Consider the following 19061-nt stretch of genomic DNA (forward strand, 5'->3'; position numbering starts at 1 on the left):
ATTTACCGACATTGACTACTTCCTTGTACATTTCAGATTTTAGATAGCCTGTGTATCTCTCTCTCTGTCTCTCTCTCTGTCTCTGATCTTGTGACTGACTGTGACCTGGTTTGAAACTGGGTCCTGTGCGTGACACAAGACTACAGGACTGTGTAAGCCAGGTGAGCATACAGCCCTTCTGGTATCAGACCACTGCCACTTGTCTTAGAAACCACATTCTGTAATCAAGATGAGATTCAAGCTCAAGCACGGCTAATTATTTTGATAATGTACTGCATGTGGTGTATACATGTACAATGAATGTAATCAAAGACATATCTCATCTGTATGCTAAACCATAGTCAAACTGTACAAGCCAGAAGGGCTAATGGGGACTAGGGTTAGGGTTAGGAATAGGGTTAGGGTTAGGAATAGGGTTAGGGTTAGGAATAGGGTTAGGGTTAGGAATAGGGTTAGGGTTAGAGTTAGGAATAGGGTTAGGGTTAGGAATAGGGTTAGGGTTAGAGTTAGGAATAGGGTTAGGGTTAGGAATTGGGTTAGGGTTAGAGTTAGGAATAGGGTTAGGGTTAGGAATAGGGTTAGGGTTAGAGTTAGGAATAGGGTTAGGGTTAGGAATAGGGTTAGGGTTAGGGTTAGGAATTGGGTTAGGGTTAGGAATTGGGTTAGGGTTAGGGTTAGGAATTGGGTTAGGGTTAGGAATTGGGTTAGGGTTAGGGTTAGGGTTAGGAATAGGGTTAGGGTTAGGAATAGGGTTAGGGTTAGGGTTAGGAATTGGGTTAGGGTTAGGAATTGGGTTAGGGTTAGGGTTAGGAATTGGGTTAGGGTTAGGAATTGGGTTAGGGTTAGGAATAGGGTTAGGGTTAGGAATTGGGTTAGGGTTAGGGTTAGGAATAGGGTTAGGGTTAGGAATAGGGTTAGGGTTAGGGTTAGGGTTAGGGTTAGGAATAGGGTTAGGGTTAGGGTTAGGGTTAGGAATAGGGTTAGGGTTAGGGTTAGGGTTAGGAATAGGGTTAGGAATAGGGTTAGGAATAGGGTTAGGGTTAGGGTTAGGGTTAGGAATTGGGTTAGGGTTAGGGTTAGGGTTAGGAATAGGGTTAGGGTTAGGGTTAGGGTTAGGAATAGGGTTAGGGTTAGGGTTAGGGTTAGGAATAGGGTTAGGGTTAGGAATTGGGTTAGGGTTAGGGTTAGGGTTAGGAATAGGGTTAGGGTTAGGGTTAGGGTTAGGGTTAGGAATTGGGTTAGGAATAGGGTTAGGGTTAGGGTTAGGGTTAGGGTTAGGAATTGGGTTAGGGTTAGGGTTAGGGTTAGGGTTAGGAATAGGGTTAGGGTTAGGAATAGCTGTGAAGTCGTCAGGGTAAGTATAAATGATCAAGGGGAGGTATTAGCAAACATTAGTGACAAGAATTAGCAAATAAAACCATGAAAAGCACTTTTGTCAAAATTGTCCCAAAGCAGATTTGAACCCGCTAAATTCTGATTGCAAGTCTGATTGTTGTATTCTACCGAACCCTTCACTCTGCTGTTCACATTCATACCAACCATATTAAACATAATCTCTCACCACAGTGTTAACATTGTGTAACACAAAGCTTCAGATTATAGATCTCCTTCGGTATTTCTGGTGTTTAATCGTCTGTAATCTCTTAACAATCGAACCTTGTTAAATCTGATCTGTCTTTGTTGTAGAAGAACGTCCGCCACACCCATGGTAAGGCAGAAGTGGCTTTGTGTGCCAAGCATAGGACAAGTGACACGCATGTTGTTAAGGACTTACTTTGACCTGTGTGATTACCACCTCAGCATACAATGTTGAATATTCTCAATATCCTTTTCAATCAACTTACCTGGTGAAATAAACATGAATTAATTCAAGTGAATGTTATTTTGCACTCTTGTCTATCTGTCAATTCAACTGGCCCGATGCCCAGAGTTGGGTGTGAAGCCCTGCTCAACATACAATAGAGATGATTGACACCAGATTTACCGACATTGACTACTTCCTTGTACATTCTTTAGCCTTTGAACCTTTCTTTTCTTTTGAGGGTGGTGCGTGCCGAAGGACAACCTCTTCACAGTCACTTGAGCATGATCACGTCAGTCATGATTAGATTTTAGATAGCCTGTGTATCTCTTGGTTCTGTAGAGCAGTGTTTGAGGAGGAGGAGGAAAAACTTAGCCTCGCTCAACATGTAAATTTGTTATTGATATTTTGTTCATATTTTGCTATTTTGTAAATTTCTTGTTAATATTTGTTTTTTATGTCCATACACCAACCTCACCAAGTCAATTTCCTGTATGTGCAAATATACTTCGCCAAATAAAATAATTCTGATTCTGATTCTGATTCTGAAAACAACATAAACGGTTTGGTGCGGGAATGTTTGGTGGAAATTTAATGTGGGAAGAATCGATGCTGTTTTAAAACCTTTTTGACTGTTTTTTCCTCTGCAGTCCAAAAGGTTTTACATTCCAGAATATGGTAATGAAGGAAGGAACTGACACAAATGGGCAAAGTGTCAAAATATGTGTATCATAATAGCGTCATATGTTTGTAGTTGTGTCATAATAGCTTAAACCCAAAGTAAGATTGGTTGAATAAGGATCAAGAATACATTTTAGGACATCCTTAATTCTAAGCCAAAAATATAAAGTCAGTGATTTCTCAGTTTAACAGGAGTTAGTCCTCCATCTTCAAGCAAAACTGCTTGGTTTTTAAGAGAAACTTCCTCACTTGTTAAACAAAATGGCCTTATAAGAAACAAAATGTCCTTGTAAAAAATGTCCTCAGTTGTCAGACAAAAAGGCCTGAAATGAAACATCCTCAGCCGTCAAACTTAAAGGCCTCATACAAAACGTCAGTTGTCAAACTGAAAGACAGTTGTCATTTCACAGTTATAAATTATGAATAATTTGCAGTGTTGGGTGCTACAGTAACATGAGCCTAGCCTACTGTTTGTATCAGTAACAATCCTATGCGTTACAATTTCAATTGTTATGAAAATAATGAAAAAAACATGTCACTCATTGAGTGGGTATACATTTACATTTATATACATTTATATTACATTTATATACAGTATATTGACAAATGTAATGGTTATTATTTACAGTAGAGGGATTGGATTGACATGACTTTGCTTTTGTAACAGCTCCTTGGACTGCCATCATCTGCTATCCAGCTGAGATACATGATTGACTCCTTCCGCTGCCTGTGGCCAGCGCTACTGGATCTGCCACATTCCCATCTGACATATTCAGGGTTGGCCTGTCGATTGACATCGCCTGACGCAGGAATGCACACCGAGCAGGGCCTTATTTCTGTTTCAGCATATTAGATAACTGCTTTCATATTCCACTCACCCAGCTCAACGTAACATTGACACCTAGCTGGTCATGAGGTTGACCTCCCCCCTATACCCATCATGAGGTTGACCTCCCTCCTATACCCATCATGAGGTTGACCTCCCCCCTATACCCATCATGAGGTTGCCTTCCCTCCTATACCCATCATGAGGTTGACCTCCCCCCTATACCCATCATGAGGTTGACCTCCTCCCTATACCCATCATGAGGTTGACCTCCCTCCTATACCCATCATGAGGTTGACCTCCCCCCTATACCCATCATGAGGTTGACCTCCCTCCTATACCCATCATGAGGTTGACCTCCCCCCTATACCCATCATGAGGTTGACCTCCCCCTATACCCATCATGAGGTTGCCTTCCCTCCTATACCCATCATGAGGTTGACCTCCCTCCTATACCCATCATGAGGTTGACCTCCCTCCTATACCCATCATGAGGTTGACCTCCCTCCTATACCCATCATGAGGTTGACCTCCCTCCTATACCCATCATGAGGTTGACCTCCCCCTATACCCATCATGAGGTTGACCTCCCTCCTATACCCATCATGAGGTTGCCTTCCCTCCTATACCCATCATGAGGTTGACCTCCCCCCTATACCCATCATGAGGTTGACCTCCCCCTATACCCATCATGAGGTTGACCTCCCCCCTATACCCATCATGAGGTTGACCTCCCTCCTATACCCATCATGAGGTTGACCTCCCCCCTATACCCATCATGAGGTTGACCTCCCCCCTATACCCATCATGAGGTTGACCTCCCCCTATACCCATCATGAGGTTGACCTCCCCCCTATACCCATCATGAGGTTGACCTCCCCCCTATACCCATCATGAGGTTGACCTCCCTCCTATACCCATCATGAGGTTGACCTCCCTCCTATACCCATCATGAGGTTGACCTCCCTCCTATACCCATCATGAGGTTGACCTCCCCCCTATACCCATCATGAGGTTGACCTCCCCCCTATACCCATCATGAGGTTGCCTTCCCCCTATACCCATCATGAGGTTGCCTTCCCCCCTATACCCATCATGAGGTTGACCTCCCCCTATACCCATCATGAGGTTGACCTCCCCCTATACCCATCATGAGGTTGACCTCCCCCCTATACCCATCATGAGGTTGACCTCCCCCCTATACCCATCATGAGGTTGACCTCCCTCCTATACCCATCATGAGGTTGACCTCCCTCCTATACCCATCATGAGGTTGACCTCCCTCCTATACCCATCATGAGGTTGACCTCCCTCCTATACCCATCATGAGGTTGACCTCCCCCCTATACCCATCATGAGGTTGACCTCCCCCCTATACCCATCATGAGGTTGCCTTCCCCCTATACCCATCATGAGGTTGCCTTCCCCCCTATACCCATCATGAGGTTGCTACAACCAAGCTTACACATGAGAGTTTATAACACAGGTGCACCGGAGGAGAGATAAGATTGGCGTTATCAAGGTGACAGTGACACATTGAATACAGCCTTGCATTGTTGCCTGGATCAAGCTGATCACCTGCACACACGGTTCTACTTCCATAGCAACCACAGACGGCATCATCACTTTGGTTGTTGTGTAATCCCTTCTCTCATCCATGCACTCTTCCCCTCTCCCCTGTCCCCTCTCCCCTGTCCCCTCTCCCCTCTCACCTGTCCCCTCTCCCCTCTCCCCTGTCCCCTCTCCCCTCTCCCCTCTCACCTGTCCCCTCTCCCCTCTCCCCTCTCACCTGTCCCCTCTCCCCTCTCACCTGTCCCCTCTCCCCTCTCCCCTCTCACCTGTCCCCTCTCCCCTCTCCCCTCTCACCTGTCCCCTCTCCCCTCTCCCCTGTCCCCTCTCCCCTCTCCCCTCTCCCCTGTCCCCTCTCCCCTCTCCCCTCTCACCTGTCCCCTCTCCCCTCTCCCCTGTCCCCTCTCCCCTCTCCCCTCTCACCTGTCCCCTCTCCCCTCTCCCCTCTCACCTGTCCCCTCTCCCCTCTCACCTGTCCCCTCTCCCCTCTCCCCTCTCACCTGTCCCCTCTCCCCTCTCCCCTCTCACCTGTCCCCTCTCCCCTCTCCCCTGTCCCCTCTCCCCTCTCCCCTCTCACCTGTCTCAAAGCTTAGCTTGAATCAGAAGGATTTCAGTTGGACAGCCTCCCTTAGCCAGCTCCCTGGCATCAACAGCATTCCTCTCAGTCAGATTGTCGAGGAGGTGAGTTAGCTGCTCTAGCTAAGTAAGTGGAGGGTAAATGAAAAAGAACAAAAAAATACAAAAAAATAATTTTACAAAAATAGCTAGCTCTCTCTGGCTCTCTTTCTGATCCTTCTCCTGGATGTTTCTCTCTCTCTCAACATCTCTTTCTCTCTCTCTCTCACTCCAGAATTTGAAATGGCTAGCCTATGATTTTGAGTGGATAATCTGGACATGAGGTTGCCATATTTGTTCTGAGAACCATCCTCCGAAGTTATTCATTTTACAGAGAAAATGCACATCGAAATAATAAAAACACAATGAATGGGGCTTAACAGGGCAGCAAGGGGAGTCGCCAAATCCACTCTCCTCTGTTCCCGTTAGGGAACCCCAACCCTAACCCAAACCCTAACCCTAACCCATACAGTTACTATGTCAGCCATTTGGGACCACTCTTCAGACCGAAGCCGATTCAGTTGGTTTGTGTGAGCTGTTTGAGTGCATTTTGGGCAGTAGAATCAAGCAGAATTACAGTTTGTGTAGAGAAGTTTTCATTTAAATTGTATTTAATAAATATTTTCTTAACGGCAGGTGAAACCAGTTTTACTGAGTAAGAAACGAAAGCTACATGCCTTTCACCACAGCCCTGTGAAGGAGGCCATGCCCTTGAAACAGCGAGAGTAGAGTTTCATGTTAGATTTGTTTTTGTTTATGTAATCTGAAAATCATTCTTAGTAGATTGACAACCCCATGGCAACTGGGATTTTAGATACTTACAACGTCAACCACTGTCATTTATAGGATAGTTGTTGCCAGGATGGTTCAAGTAAGAACCATCCTCCTCTTCCTCAATGCTCCAGCCTCCACTGGTTTAGCTGGTAACCACTATCCTATAAATGACCGGGCTGACATTGGAAGTAATCTGAAACATGAAACTCTCACTGTCAACCTCATTATAAAAGGACCCTTTTCCTTCCTGCCTTGTTTAAGTCACTCTGGAGAATCCCTAATAGACTCTGTTACAATGGATGAGTACATCTGGTGACTGGCTCTTGTCAGTCAGAGAGATGGTCAGGGATGCATCATTACCTGTAACAAGGGCATGTTCTCTTTCACCTCAAGGTTGAAATGAAAGGTATTTTAGCTTTTGTTTTCTTCCTCAATAAAACTGGTTTCACCTGCCATTAAGAACATATATCAATGGCCACATAAAGAAGCCTGACTAGATTTGGCACCACCTGAACAGGTCGCACATAGTTTCTGTTTGAGGGTTATATAAGCTGCTGTATGAGCCAAGTATGGCTCTGAGACAGGTGGAGAGCAGACAGGTAGAGAGCAGAAAGGTAGAGCTGTGAGATAGGTACAGCTTTGAGACAGGTAGAGAGCAGACAGGTATAGCACTGAGACACGTAGAGCTCTGAGACAGGTAGAGAGCAGACAGCTACAGACATCATGTCTTCTCCCAGACTGCTGCTGCTGCTGCTCTTGGTCTCTCTGGTGACAGCATCACACTACTACGGAGGTTCCATGACCTTCACAGCTAAAGGCAAGAACCCAGACGGAACGTTCAAGGTGAGACACTTAATTTCTAACCACAATCTAGAGAGGGTTTTGTGCTCAACTTATAACCATCATCTAGAACCGTGATGGACAACTTGCACAAAAAGAAAACAAAAATATTTGATAGATCCACTTTAACTGTCTTTTGCAAAAATAAAGGAAAACATTTTAGAAATAATTAGAACACATTGGTTTCACTGTGACTTTGGAGAGAAATGTAAAATAGTCTGCATCAAAGTGGCCAATCACTGATCTAGAAGGGCTGTGATGCTCAGCCATCATCAGTACGTTGTAGTGCTCATTTTATCATCATAATCTGAAGGAGGTTTGTGCTCAATTTAATAGTCTAGTTATATACCTAGGTTTATCAATGACCAGAGTAATTTAATAGTCTAGTTATATACCTAGGTTTATTAATGACCAGAGTCATTTAATAGTCTAGGTTTATCAATGACCAGAGTCATTTAATAGTCTAGTTATATACCTAGGTTTATTAATGACCAGAGTCATTTAATAGTCTAGGTTTATCAATGACCAGAGTCATTTTCAATATGGACAGCATAAATTGTTTAGATCAATAGACATTATTAATCCAATTTTATTTAAGTATTTCTGGCGATTACCATGGTTATGAATTATGTGATATCATTTATGGCGGTATGTTTTGGGTCATTGTCCTGCTGTATGATAAGCACCGTCCAATGGAGGCATTTGCTTATACTTGAGTTGAACTGATGATTACCATGGTTATGAATTATGTGATATCATTTATGGCGGTATGTTTTGGGTCATTGTCCTGCTGTATGATAAGCACCGTCCAATGGAGGCATTTGCTTATACTTGAGTTGAACTGATGATTACCATGGTTATGAATTATGTGATATAATATATTCAGGGGATATACAGTTCCTTGTTTAAGTAATGGAACAGTGGTGCAGCATTTCTTCTTCTTTTGGCTCTACACAGTTTAAATTTCTCTCTTAAATTTCTCTCTCTCAACAGTTTAAATTTGAAATCAAACAATTGCTATGAGATTGGGGCGCTTAGTAGCGTAGCACACTAATGTGCTTATCACATAATCGCAAGGTTCCTGGTTCGATTCCGACCCTCGACCTATCCTGCATGTCATCCCTCCTCTCTCTCTCTCCCATCCTTCCTGTCAATCTCTACTGTCTCTATCCCAATAAAGCAGAAATGCCCTAAAAACATATTTAAAAAAAAATATTACTATGAGATTAAAGAAGGTATTCTTAGCTTTTATTTGATGGTATTTGTGTACATATTTTTTTTTTTTTTTCTTTTTTTTTTTTTTACTTTTTAGACATAGTCCCCCTGTTTCAGACCACCAAAAGTGATGGGACAGATTTAACAAATGTCCAAATTAAGCACTCATGTTTAGTATTTTGTTGACAATTGCCTAAAGCCTGCGAGCCATTGATCCCATCTGATGCAGACTATCGTCTGGTTATCAACAAACTGTTGATTTTGGTAGTTTTAAGGTTTTGTTTCTAGTAGATTCTTTGGAATAGAATAGTTTACAACAACAACCCCAGTATTGGTGTGGTTGGAGGCAGCATCCCTGAGAGCTGTTGCCTGCAAATAGATATCCACTGTATGACGCTTCAGATGGCAGATGGGCACCTTTGAAGGGTCTCTCTGAGTGTTTTTTTTCTACCGTTTATTTTTGCTGTGATTATTTTTTCCTTGTTTCAGTGAACTGTGTACAGTAGTGTGCCTGTGGTGTTGTCAATGAGGGGGCCACTCTGTTGTCCCCTCAAAGGGACGTGGCCGTTTATAGACGTGTGTACCCTGTGTATGTTCATAGACATGTCTACCCCGTGTATGTTCATAGACGTGTCTACCCTGTGTATGTTCATAGACATGTCTACCCTGTGTATGTTCATAGACATGTCTACCCTGTGTATGTTCATAGACATGTCTACCCTGTGTATGTTCATAGACATGTCTACCCTGTGTATGTTCATAGACATGTCTACCCTGTGTATGTTCATAGGAGCCCTACTGGACATGGAGCGATGTGTGATTATGAAAGGGCCCCAACTTTATATTGGAAGTCAGGTGATAGGAGTGCCTACCAGGAGATAACTGCCCTGTTATCTTCTGCCATGTGACTAAACGGCCGATGAGTGAATGTTCTTCAGTTGGGAAGGTCATTTCTGCCAGAGGTCGCCCCCCACAAAGTCTGTCTTTAATTATATTCTAATTGCCCCAAAAATAAAGTATATTTTTGTCCCCCCAGGTGGTATTTCGCTACAGGGAAACATACGATTTTTGTTCCTACAGTGGCTGGAATTGCTACTCAGGAAACTGTGGGTATCAAAGCAGATCGGTATCTGGAACAATCGACACCAGCACCAGTGGGAAGAACACGAGGAGGAACTACTGGTGTGAATCTGAAACAGTCATGTCCAGAAACGTCCCCAGTAACAAACCTTTTCAAATGCAGTGAGTCATTTTTTCATGGATCATGTAAAAAGTCAACTTTAAGATAGTAATTCAGCTCAGAGCATTTAAGATAACAATTATTGTGATTGTAATTGATTATTATTATTGTGTCCATGATACAGGAAATTTAGCTGCTGTTGGATCAGCACAGTAAACAGAGAAACATATTGGAAACTACTGACAGTGGTGGATCTTGGAACCAGATCTGACACCAGTGAACCCAACAGATCTCCAGACACTGCCATTCTACCATTCATACGGTAACTGCCATTCTACCATTCATACGGTAACTGCCATTCTACCATTCATACGGTAACTGCCATTCTACCATTCATACGGTAACTGCCATTCTACTTTACTGTGTTTTACTAATCCACCTCCTAGCTAGTGAAACATTCCCTCCCCTGATTGGTAGTTCCCAATGTCGTGACTGATTATTTGCATAAGATGGTTTCTATTGGCCAGACGGTCAAATTGCCTCCTCGTCTCACCAACTTCAATTGAAAATTGGAATGTAACTGTAAAGTTAAAGTTCTATTTTTGGTGTATTGTATTGGTGTATTTTTGGTGTATTGTATTGGTGTATTTTTGAAGAATATATTTCTGTGTACCTCATTGTAAATTGTATGTCAGTCAATGTTGACTGTTTCTTTCCTGTGGTTGTAGTGTTCCCCAGAACTGTCCTAGGAAGTATAACCTGATGTCCTCAGACCCTGATGGCGACCGTGTCAGATGCAGATATGGGATATCAACCAAGCATGAGTGCTTCAGGTGCAGCCAGCCATCAGGCTTTTCCCTGGATCAGGTACCATTATTTCCTCACTCTAGTAGTGCACTATTTGTGACTGCATCATTCTGGCCTCAACCAACAGATGTTTTGGTGTTTGATGTCCTCACTCTCTCAGGACTCCTGCACCCTTCAGTACGGCTACACCTCAAGCCGTGGTGTCTATGGATTTGAGCTCGTGGTGGAGGACTTCCCCACGCGACTCATCACCCTCTCCTACAGCGATGGCTCCAGCTCCTCCAGGGCCCCGCTGACGGCAAGGGGACACAAGTGGACAGCAACTACCACCCCTCCCACCACGTACCAACCCACCACCACCACGTACCAACCCACGACCACCCCCTTACCTTGGTGGTGGCCCCAACCCACCACCACCCCCTTACCTTGGTGGTGGCCCCAACCCAACACCACCCCCTCACCTTGGTGGTGGCCCCAAACCACCACAATACCCATGACCACCCCTCCCTCCTGGTACCAACCCAACACCACCCCCTCACCTTGGTGGTGGCCCCAAACCACCACAATACCCATGACCACCACTACCGGGCCCCCCACTCCTCCTCTCAGCAAACTCCCTCTGCAGTTCTCTCTGCTGGGTGAGGCATAGTCTTTGCTGCCTTAGTATGGATGGATGGATGGATGGATGGAACAGACAGACATACTCTAGTAATATATTATGTGTAAATAATATGTTGTTGGAAAGGGAAAAGTTTACAATCTTTTGATTTTTTAGTGGACCAACCTGCTCCCTCTTGCACTGAGGGAGAGTACCTGCCCAGGTTTCTGCCCCCGACGCCCCACAATGGAGACCGCCTCCACACAGAGGTTGGCAAGGAGATGGAGATCAGAGTCAAGGCACAGGCCACACACTCAACGTAAGAGGATATCTCCATGATATAGTATTCACAGGCCACATGCTAAGTGTAAGATGTTATCATTATTAAGGCCCCCACCCCCACCTCCACCCCCACCCCCACCTCCACCTCCACCTACACCTCCACCCCCACCTCCACTTCCGCCCCCACCTCCGCCCACACCCCCACCTCCACCCCCACCTACACCTCCACCCTCACCTCCACCCCCACCCCCACCTCCACCCCCACCCCCACCCCCACCTCCACCCCCACCCCCACCTCCACCTCCACCTCCCATACAATATCCATATAAGAAACATGATTTCATCATTAGTGGCCTGGTATGTGTTGCCTCCCTCTAGGGTTTATGATGTCATCATTAGTGGACCCTTGAACATGACCAAGCACACGACCACCCATGGAGAGTTTGTCCTGCGGTGGACGCCTGTCCAGGATGACCTGGGAGACCATCTCCCCATCTGCTTCATCGCTGAGGCAGCAGTCGGGTGAGCCTCTAGTTTCATCTTCACTGGAAATGTTATTGTTCTGTTTAACTCATTCATTCAGTATTGTTGTTAGATAAATACCACATAAAAAGTATTGTTGCCAGGTAAATACCACATAAAAAGTATTGTTGCTCGGTAAATACCACATAAAACACCACTGTAGGTGGTGAGTGTTCCGGAATTCTTTGGCAGACAAGTCAACATGTTTCACAGTGGTGTGTGTAGGAGGGTGTAACATCATGAGGATAGTAGTTCAAGAAATCAGCGCAGAATTACATTTCGATGTGAAATCCCTGGATATTATTTTTACTCTGCAGGAATAATGTACCCAGTCCTTCTCCCTCCAATCACCAACACTTCCACCCCGTTGTATCCCAACAGTAAGTCACTGGACTAAGGGATCTTATGGGCTATCGATGTGTAATGACTGTGTTATACTATGTGTAATGACTGTGTTATACTATGTGTAATGACTGTGTTATACTATGTGTAATGACTGTGTTATACTATGTGTAATGACTGTGTTATACTATGTCTCCAGATAACTCCACCCTGTCTGCATTGTTGTCTAACATTACATTTACATTTACATTTACATTCACATTTACATTTACATTTACATTGATGGCATTTAGCAGACGCCTTTATCCAAAGCGACTTACAACAAATACATTTGTTTAAGTAAGTGAATCATCTATCCAACATCATAAGACAAAATAATCAATGCTCTTTTTTAATATATTTTATTAGAACTAGTACAGGAGGGGTAGCGGGGCTGAAGAGGTCTCTGGGTTAGGGTTAGTATAGGGGGGTAGTGGGGGTAAAGAGGTCTCAAGGGTTGGGGTTAGGGTTAGTATAGGGGGGGTAGTGAGGGTGAAGTGGTCTTTAGGAGGGACTGTTAAGATGTAGCTTGAAGAGATGGGTTTTCAATCTATGGCGGAAGATCGGTAGTGACTCTGCAGTCCTGACTGTTGTGGGAAGCTCATTCCACCAGCGGGGCGCCAGGACAGTGAAAAGCCGTGACTGAGTAGAGCGGCCACTACATCCACGTAGAGGCGGCGGTGCCAGGCGGGCAGCCGAGGTGGAAGAGCGGAGTGATCTTGCAGGGGTTTGGGGGCTAACCATTGCTTGCAAGTAGGGAGGGGCTGTTCCCTTTGCCCCCGGTAGGCGAGCACCAGGGTCTTGAATTTGATGCGAGCTGCTACCGGGAGCCAGTGGAGGGTGCGGAGGAGGGGGGTGACATGGGAGAATTTGGGGAGATTGAACACCAGACGAGCGGCAGCGTTCTGGATGAAGCGTGGCATCACTACTACAATACAACACACAATGCTAAACAACCAACCAAATGCACCATGTTCAAAAGCAGCTTGATAGACTAGTGCTGTACAGGAGTGGTGCCACCTGCTAGACAACAATGCAGACAGGGTGGAGTTACCTGGAGTTACCTGGAGTTACCTGGAGTTACCTGGAGTTGCCCTGGAAGTTGCCCTGATGACAATAGACTGCTTTCAGGGTTAGGAACCATCTGATTATAAGGTGTAAAATAGTGAACTATCCCATTAACATTGTGATGTGCTGTAGATGTCTGAATAGTCATATGAACAATGTGACCCACCTCTGATGGTCTCATCCTAGGTCTAACATCTATCAATCTGAGATGAGGTGTGTCGTGGTTGAAGTCGGACGCAAAAAAGGTGAGGACATTCCTGGGGGTCTGAACTGACTTAACCTACCGGTACTCAGACCTCTTCATCCCCTATGGGCCATGAGGCCCCAACGCATTCCACTTCTGTATCTGGCAGCATAGTGTGCCTTCCTTGTGCCAGCTCTTCCTTCACGGTCTTGTGGGCTTCAAGGTTTCCTTTTACCCAGCGATGTCCATCTCAGGGCAACTTTGGGTAAACGGTCATGGTCCGTTCTGAGGACGTGGCCTAGCTGTCGGAGTCGTCATCTCTTGATGTCTTGAGTGATTGTTGTTATTACAACCGGTATTCTTCAGTTAGATATTTGGGCAGTTTTTGGCCAGAAGTTGCAGCAGATTCTCTTGAGGCATCCATTATGGAAACTCCATTATGGAAAGACTGGGATGGGAATATGGATGTAAACTACCCTTTATACCCAATCCTTTGAATACGATACATACTACCACCTGATACAGATATAACCTGCTTGCCATAGCCTGGTAAAACAATGACTCAAAACGGCAAATTGACACGTCATACTTGCAATAGAGCAGACAAACAAAGCTTTAGATATCTACATGTTGCATTTACCACAATAGCTGGACTTGACTAGCAAGAAGAAACGCCCAGATGTTGCTAACTGAGGCGAGGTACGAGATGGAATATAAACCAATGAAATGTCTTCTGGAGATTCTCCCGCTGTTGATGTCGACACTTTTGAGTAATTGCATCAGAGCTTCCTAGCGAGCAACACGATTTAATCTGTGGATATGACACAGACACCTTCAATAGACAACACATGACCAAACTGTAACATAATGGAAATAACAGATTTACATCACAATACATTTGGAAATGAACCAAACCATTTTTTAAATTACCCACATTTTCAAGCAGCGCAACAATAACAAGCTATTGTGTGTTCCAGTCATAGCCAAAGTAAGCTGCAGTGAGACCAGCATCACAGTGGAGGTGGAGAAGTCCTCCCTAAGTGAGATCCATGAGGACCACCTGCAGCTCAGCGACCCCAGTAGCTCCGCCTGCGACCTGCAGCGTTACTCCAACAGCACTCACGTCGTTGCTGTCATTCCCCTCAACGCCTGTGGGACACAGATAGAGGTGAGACACCGTCTATGGGTCGTCCATACAGTAGGTCCCCCCCTCAATGCTGGAATGCCGCTGAGGTCATACCCTGTCTCAAAGCATAGCTTGCTTGTGTTAGTGTGTATGTGTGTATGTGTGTGTGTATGTGTGTGATTGTGAATTGCATATTTGTTGCGTTAAATAAACTATTTCACGTCTATGATTTGATATGCAGTACAACCTCAATGGCATTCCGTCCCCCTCAACCCTGACCTCATTGGTCGATACCCCCCTCAAACCTTACACCGCCCCCACACACCTGTATCACAGGAGCACTGCCCACACACCTGTATCACAGGAGCACTGCCCAGACACCTGGATCACAGGAGCACTGCCCAGACACCTGTATCACAGGAGCACTGCCCAGACACCTGTATCACAGGAGCACTGCCCAGACACCTGTATCACAGAGCACCGCCCCCACACACCTGTATCACAGGAGCACTGCCCCCACACACCTGTATCACAGGAGCACTGCCCCCACACACCTGTATCACAGGAGCACTGCCCACACACCTGTATCACAGGAGCACTGCCCACACACCTGTATCACAGAGCACCGCCCCCACACACCTGTATCACAGGAGCACTGCCCCCACACACCTGTATCACAGGAGCACTGCCCCCACACACCTGTATCACAGAGCACTGCCCAGACACCTGTATCACAGGAGCACTGCCCAGACACCTGGATCACAGAGCACCGCCCCCACACACCTGGATCACAGAGCACCGCCCCCACACACCTGTATCACAGGAGCACTGCCCCCACACACCTGTATCACAGAGCACTGCCCAGACACCTGTATCACAGGAGCACTGCCCAGACACCTGGATCACAGAGCACCGCCCCCACACACCTGTATCACAGGAGCACTGCCCACACACCTGTATCACAGAGCACCGCCCCCACACACCTGTATCACAGAGCACCGCCCCCACACACCTGTATCACAGGAGCACCGACCCCACACACCTGTATCACAGGAGCACTGCCCAGACACCTGTATCACAGAGCACCGCCCAGACACCTGGATCACAGGAGCACTGCCCAGACTCACACACTTACATCAGTTTACTTCCTCTCTGCAGGAAGACGATGAGAACCTCATCTTCAAGAATGAAATAACCACATTCGATAACCCCGCTGACATCATCACCAGGCGCCACCAGGTGGAGTTGGAGTTTAACTGTCAGTATGCCAAGCGTGGCAACGTGACCCAGAGCTACTCGGCTCACCGGGACACCGTCACGGTCAGCGAGAAGGGCTTCGGCACGTTCATGTACCAGTTTGAGTTCTTCCAGAGCAGCCACTTCCTCAGGATGGTGGACCCCAGGTCGTACCCCGTGGAAGTGGACGTCAAGCAAATGATCTACATGCAGATTGAGGCCACGTCTTCAGTCAACAACACAGAGTTGTTTGTTGAGTCCTGCAGGGCAGCTCCTTACGACAACCCCAACTACCACCCCACCTACACCATCAGAGAGAATGGGTGAGAGCAGGACAGCCATAAACACACACATACATATCAGAATCATATGCGTATACACAGCCGTAGTAAAGTATGTGCTCAAATATATGCAAGTCAGATATATAGTTTTACAGAGTTAGGCAAACACACTGACATTACAACCCCACATGAATGAATGAAACCTTTATTGCCCCAAGTGGACGTTTTCTTGCACACAAGAGCACAACATTAAACAAACATGTACCAAGGCTTAAATAGACAACATACACCATCAGGAACAACGGCAATCCATCATCATGGAATCACAGTCTTCAACCAGGATATCAACGTACTCTGACCTGATCCCCCACTGTAACAACCAGATGCTGCTACTATGACCAAATCATACACATACCAACCACGTGTTACTATACATATCTGTGTATGAATGAACAGATTCAACAGATTCATTTACATTACATTTATGGCATTTAGCAGACGCCTTTATCCAAAGCGACTTACAACAAATCCATTTGTTTAAGTCAGTGAATCATCTATCCATCAGTCATCATAAGATAAAGTAATCAATGCTCGGACCAGGGGCCGTAGGCAGTCACAATGCTGACTGTATTCCCTGACTGTAAGAGGTAGTATTGCAGTACGATTGCTGTAATACCAGTCCAGTGAATATATTAATTGTGTGAAGGGGAAAGCGTTGTTTTACTCCTCAGTAACCTTGTATTTTACCAGGTGCAACGTAGATGAGACTGTCATAGTCTTCTCCCCCGACCACGAGAGACATTTCCAGTTTGGAATGGAAGCTTTCAAGTTCATCGGATTGCATGACCAGGTAAATACTCCTAAAACACTTCTCTTGGTTGGCAGTCCTTTCACCTGAGCTTCACCCCTTCTGTGTGTTGGTGTACATCAGCTGCTATCCAGTTGTTGCAGTTTGATAGTAGTAGTACCAGTGGTGGTGGTAGTTGTAGTAGTAGCAGTAGTACCAGTAACCTGGGCCTACTCTGTGTGTTGGTGTACATCAGCTGTACAGTTGTTGTAGTTTGATAGTAGTAGTAGTAGTAGTACTAGTGGTGGTGGTAGTAGTAGTAGTAGTACTAGTGGTGGTGGTAGTAGTAGTAGTAGTAGTAGTACTAGTGGTGGTGGTAGTAGTAGTAGTAGTAGTAGTACTAGTGGTGGTGGTAGTAGTAGTAGTAGTAGTAGTACTAGTGGTGGTGGTAGTAGTAGTAGTAGTACTAGTGGTGGTGGTAGTAGTAGTAGTAGTAGTAGTGGTGGTGGTAGTAGTAGTAGTAGTACTAGTGGTGGTGGTAGTAGTAGTAGTAGTAGTAGTACTAGTGGTGGTGGTAGTAGTAGTAGTAGTAGTAGTACTAGTGGTGGTGGTAGTAGTAGTAGTAGTACTAGTGGTGGTGGTAGTAGTAGTAGTAGTAGTAGTAGTAGTAGTAGTAGTAGTTGTAGTAGTACTAGTAGTAGTACTAGTGGTGATGGTAGTTGTAGTACTAGTAGTAGTAGTAGCAGTAACCTGGGCCTACTCTGTGTGTAGGTGTACATCAGCTGTACAGTGATCGTGTGTGAAGCGGGGAACCCCAAGAGCAGGTGTTCTCAGGGCTGCCTAAACTCCACCTCCTCCTGGAGCGGTGGTCACCACCATCACCACAGGAAGAGAGACGCCGGCCTCCAGACTGGCATTCACTACGTCTCCCAGGGTCCTTTGCGCCTGAGAAGGAGCTCTGAGAACCCAGGTAACTAAGCCGTTTGAAAACCAATTGTATGGCACTGTACTTGACGAACTGTGTGGTAGAAAAACCTTTGCACATCTATAATACATCTTAGTTATGAAGCAGACACTCTCATCCACAGAGACTTAGAGTGAGGTCCTCAAAGCTAGGCCAGACACTCTCATCCACAGAGACCTAGGGTGAGGTCCTCAAAGCTAGGCCAGACACTCTCATCCACAGAGACTTAGAGTGAGGGCCTCAAAGCTAGGCCAGACACTCTCATCCACAGAGACTTAGAGTGAGGGCCTCAAAGCTAAGTTAACAAATGGAGAGGGTAACTGAGTAGAGGGTAACTGAGTAGAGGGTAACTGAGTAGAGGGTAACTGAGTTGAGGGTAACTGAGTAGAGGGTAACTGAGTAGAGGGTGCAGGCTGGTGGAACTTGAAACTCAAAGAAAATACTATTTCTCTAATGCATCAATAGTTATTTTCTTTCTGCCTCGAAGCTAAGGACATATGCACTGGTGGTCCCAGCAAGCATTTTACAGCAAGTTAAATTTCTCATGTTTTTTTCTCCAGCGACCAACCTTAACCTGAACCTAAACCTGGTGTTCTTCGCTGGATGTCTCCTAGCAACCGTTGCTATGGTGTGTGGAGTGGTCATCTACAAGGCCAAGGGGTCAAGAGTCAAATATCAACCCCTGAAATCATTTGAAACTTAGTTGCAGGACATCCATCCACTATACTCTACATCTCATTTAGATCTGACCAAGTGAGCTCTGGCTCTAGGATCAATACAGCTTATCCATTCATTGTTGCTCAGAGTAACATTTCTGTTTCTTCATATATGCCAGTAAAGACTATGCACATCATAACAACGAAAACACAAACGTAAACACGCTATGCATTATATATTATATTAACCATTACTGTATTGGGCTTGTAATGCTATTTTCATATTGTGTACACAATATATACATCTAGTTGGTTAATCATGATACGTTTTTATTTTGATATGTAACTGATTACAGTAATTTAGTTACATTTATACTGTGTGACTAAGTGCTTGTCTCCATACAGTGAATGACGTTCCACTTTAGCAAGTATATTATTAACTAACTAGCTGGATATGGCCTGATTTAAATAATCACTGTACAATAAATCCTTCTACTGTATGCCTGCCATGTGTGGTAATTTCTCCTTTGGATCATGTTGTTACATTAAGCATATGGAGGGAACGGCTGATATTATATTATCCAAATATAATTGCAGTAGAAATTAAACTGTTGAACTGCCCTCTGGGATACGAAATCTCAAGCCCTTGATTTTAACTCACCAGCTGC

General features: G+C 45.3%; 1 protein-coding gene across 1 annotated transcript; it reads left to right on the forward strand.

Annotated features, from left to right (window-relative positions):
- The first annotated feature begins 6836 nt into the window (after nucleotides 1–6836).
- Nucleotides 6837–18893, forward strand: LOC310804873 (uncharacterized protein). Its single transcript, XM_083670273.1, has 14 exons — nucleotides 6837–7109; nucleotides 9358–9563; nucleotides 9686–9823; nucleotides 10230–10368; nucleotides 10469–10946; nucleotides 11084–11225; nucleotides 11567–11710; nucleotides 12028–12090; nucleotides 13346–13404; nucleotides 14321–14511; nucleotides 15628–16028; nucleotides 16737–16836; nucleotides 17545–17743; nucleotides 18298–18893. Exons 1-14 carry the CDS (start codon nucleotides 6990–6992, stop codon nucleotides 18438–18440), a joined length of 2523 nt encoding a protein of 840 aa, XP_083526399.1. The 5' UTR covers nucleotides 6837–6989; the 3' UTR covers nucleotides 18441–18893.
- Nucleotides 18894–19061: the final 168 nt, after the last annotated feature.

This window comes from Argentina silus, assembly GCF_951799395.1.
Source record: "Argentina silus genome assembly, chromosome: 5".
Classification (NCBI taxonomy): domain Eukaryota; kingdom Metazoa; phylum Chordata; class Actinopteri; order Argentiniformes; family Argentinidae; genus Argentina; species Argentina silus.

Bases quoted from the DNA above. Each gene is read 5' to 3' on its own strand.
- LOC310804873 (XM_083670273.1), top strand. From the start codon at position 6,990: ATGTCTTCTCCCAGACTGCTGCTGCTGCTGCTCTTGGTCTCTCTGGTG. The intron at 14,512-15,627 runs GTGAGACACCGT...TCCTCTCTGCAG, and splicing joins CCTGTGGGACACAGATAGAG to GAAGACGATGAGAACCTCAT. The intron at 16,837-17,544 runs GTAAATACTCCT...CTCTGTGTGTAG, and splicing joins TCATCGGATTGCATGACCAG to GTGTACATCAGCTGTACAGT.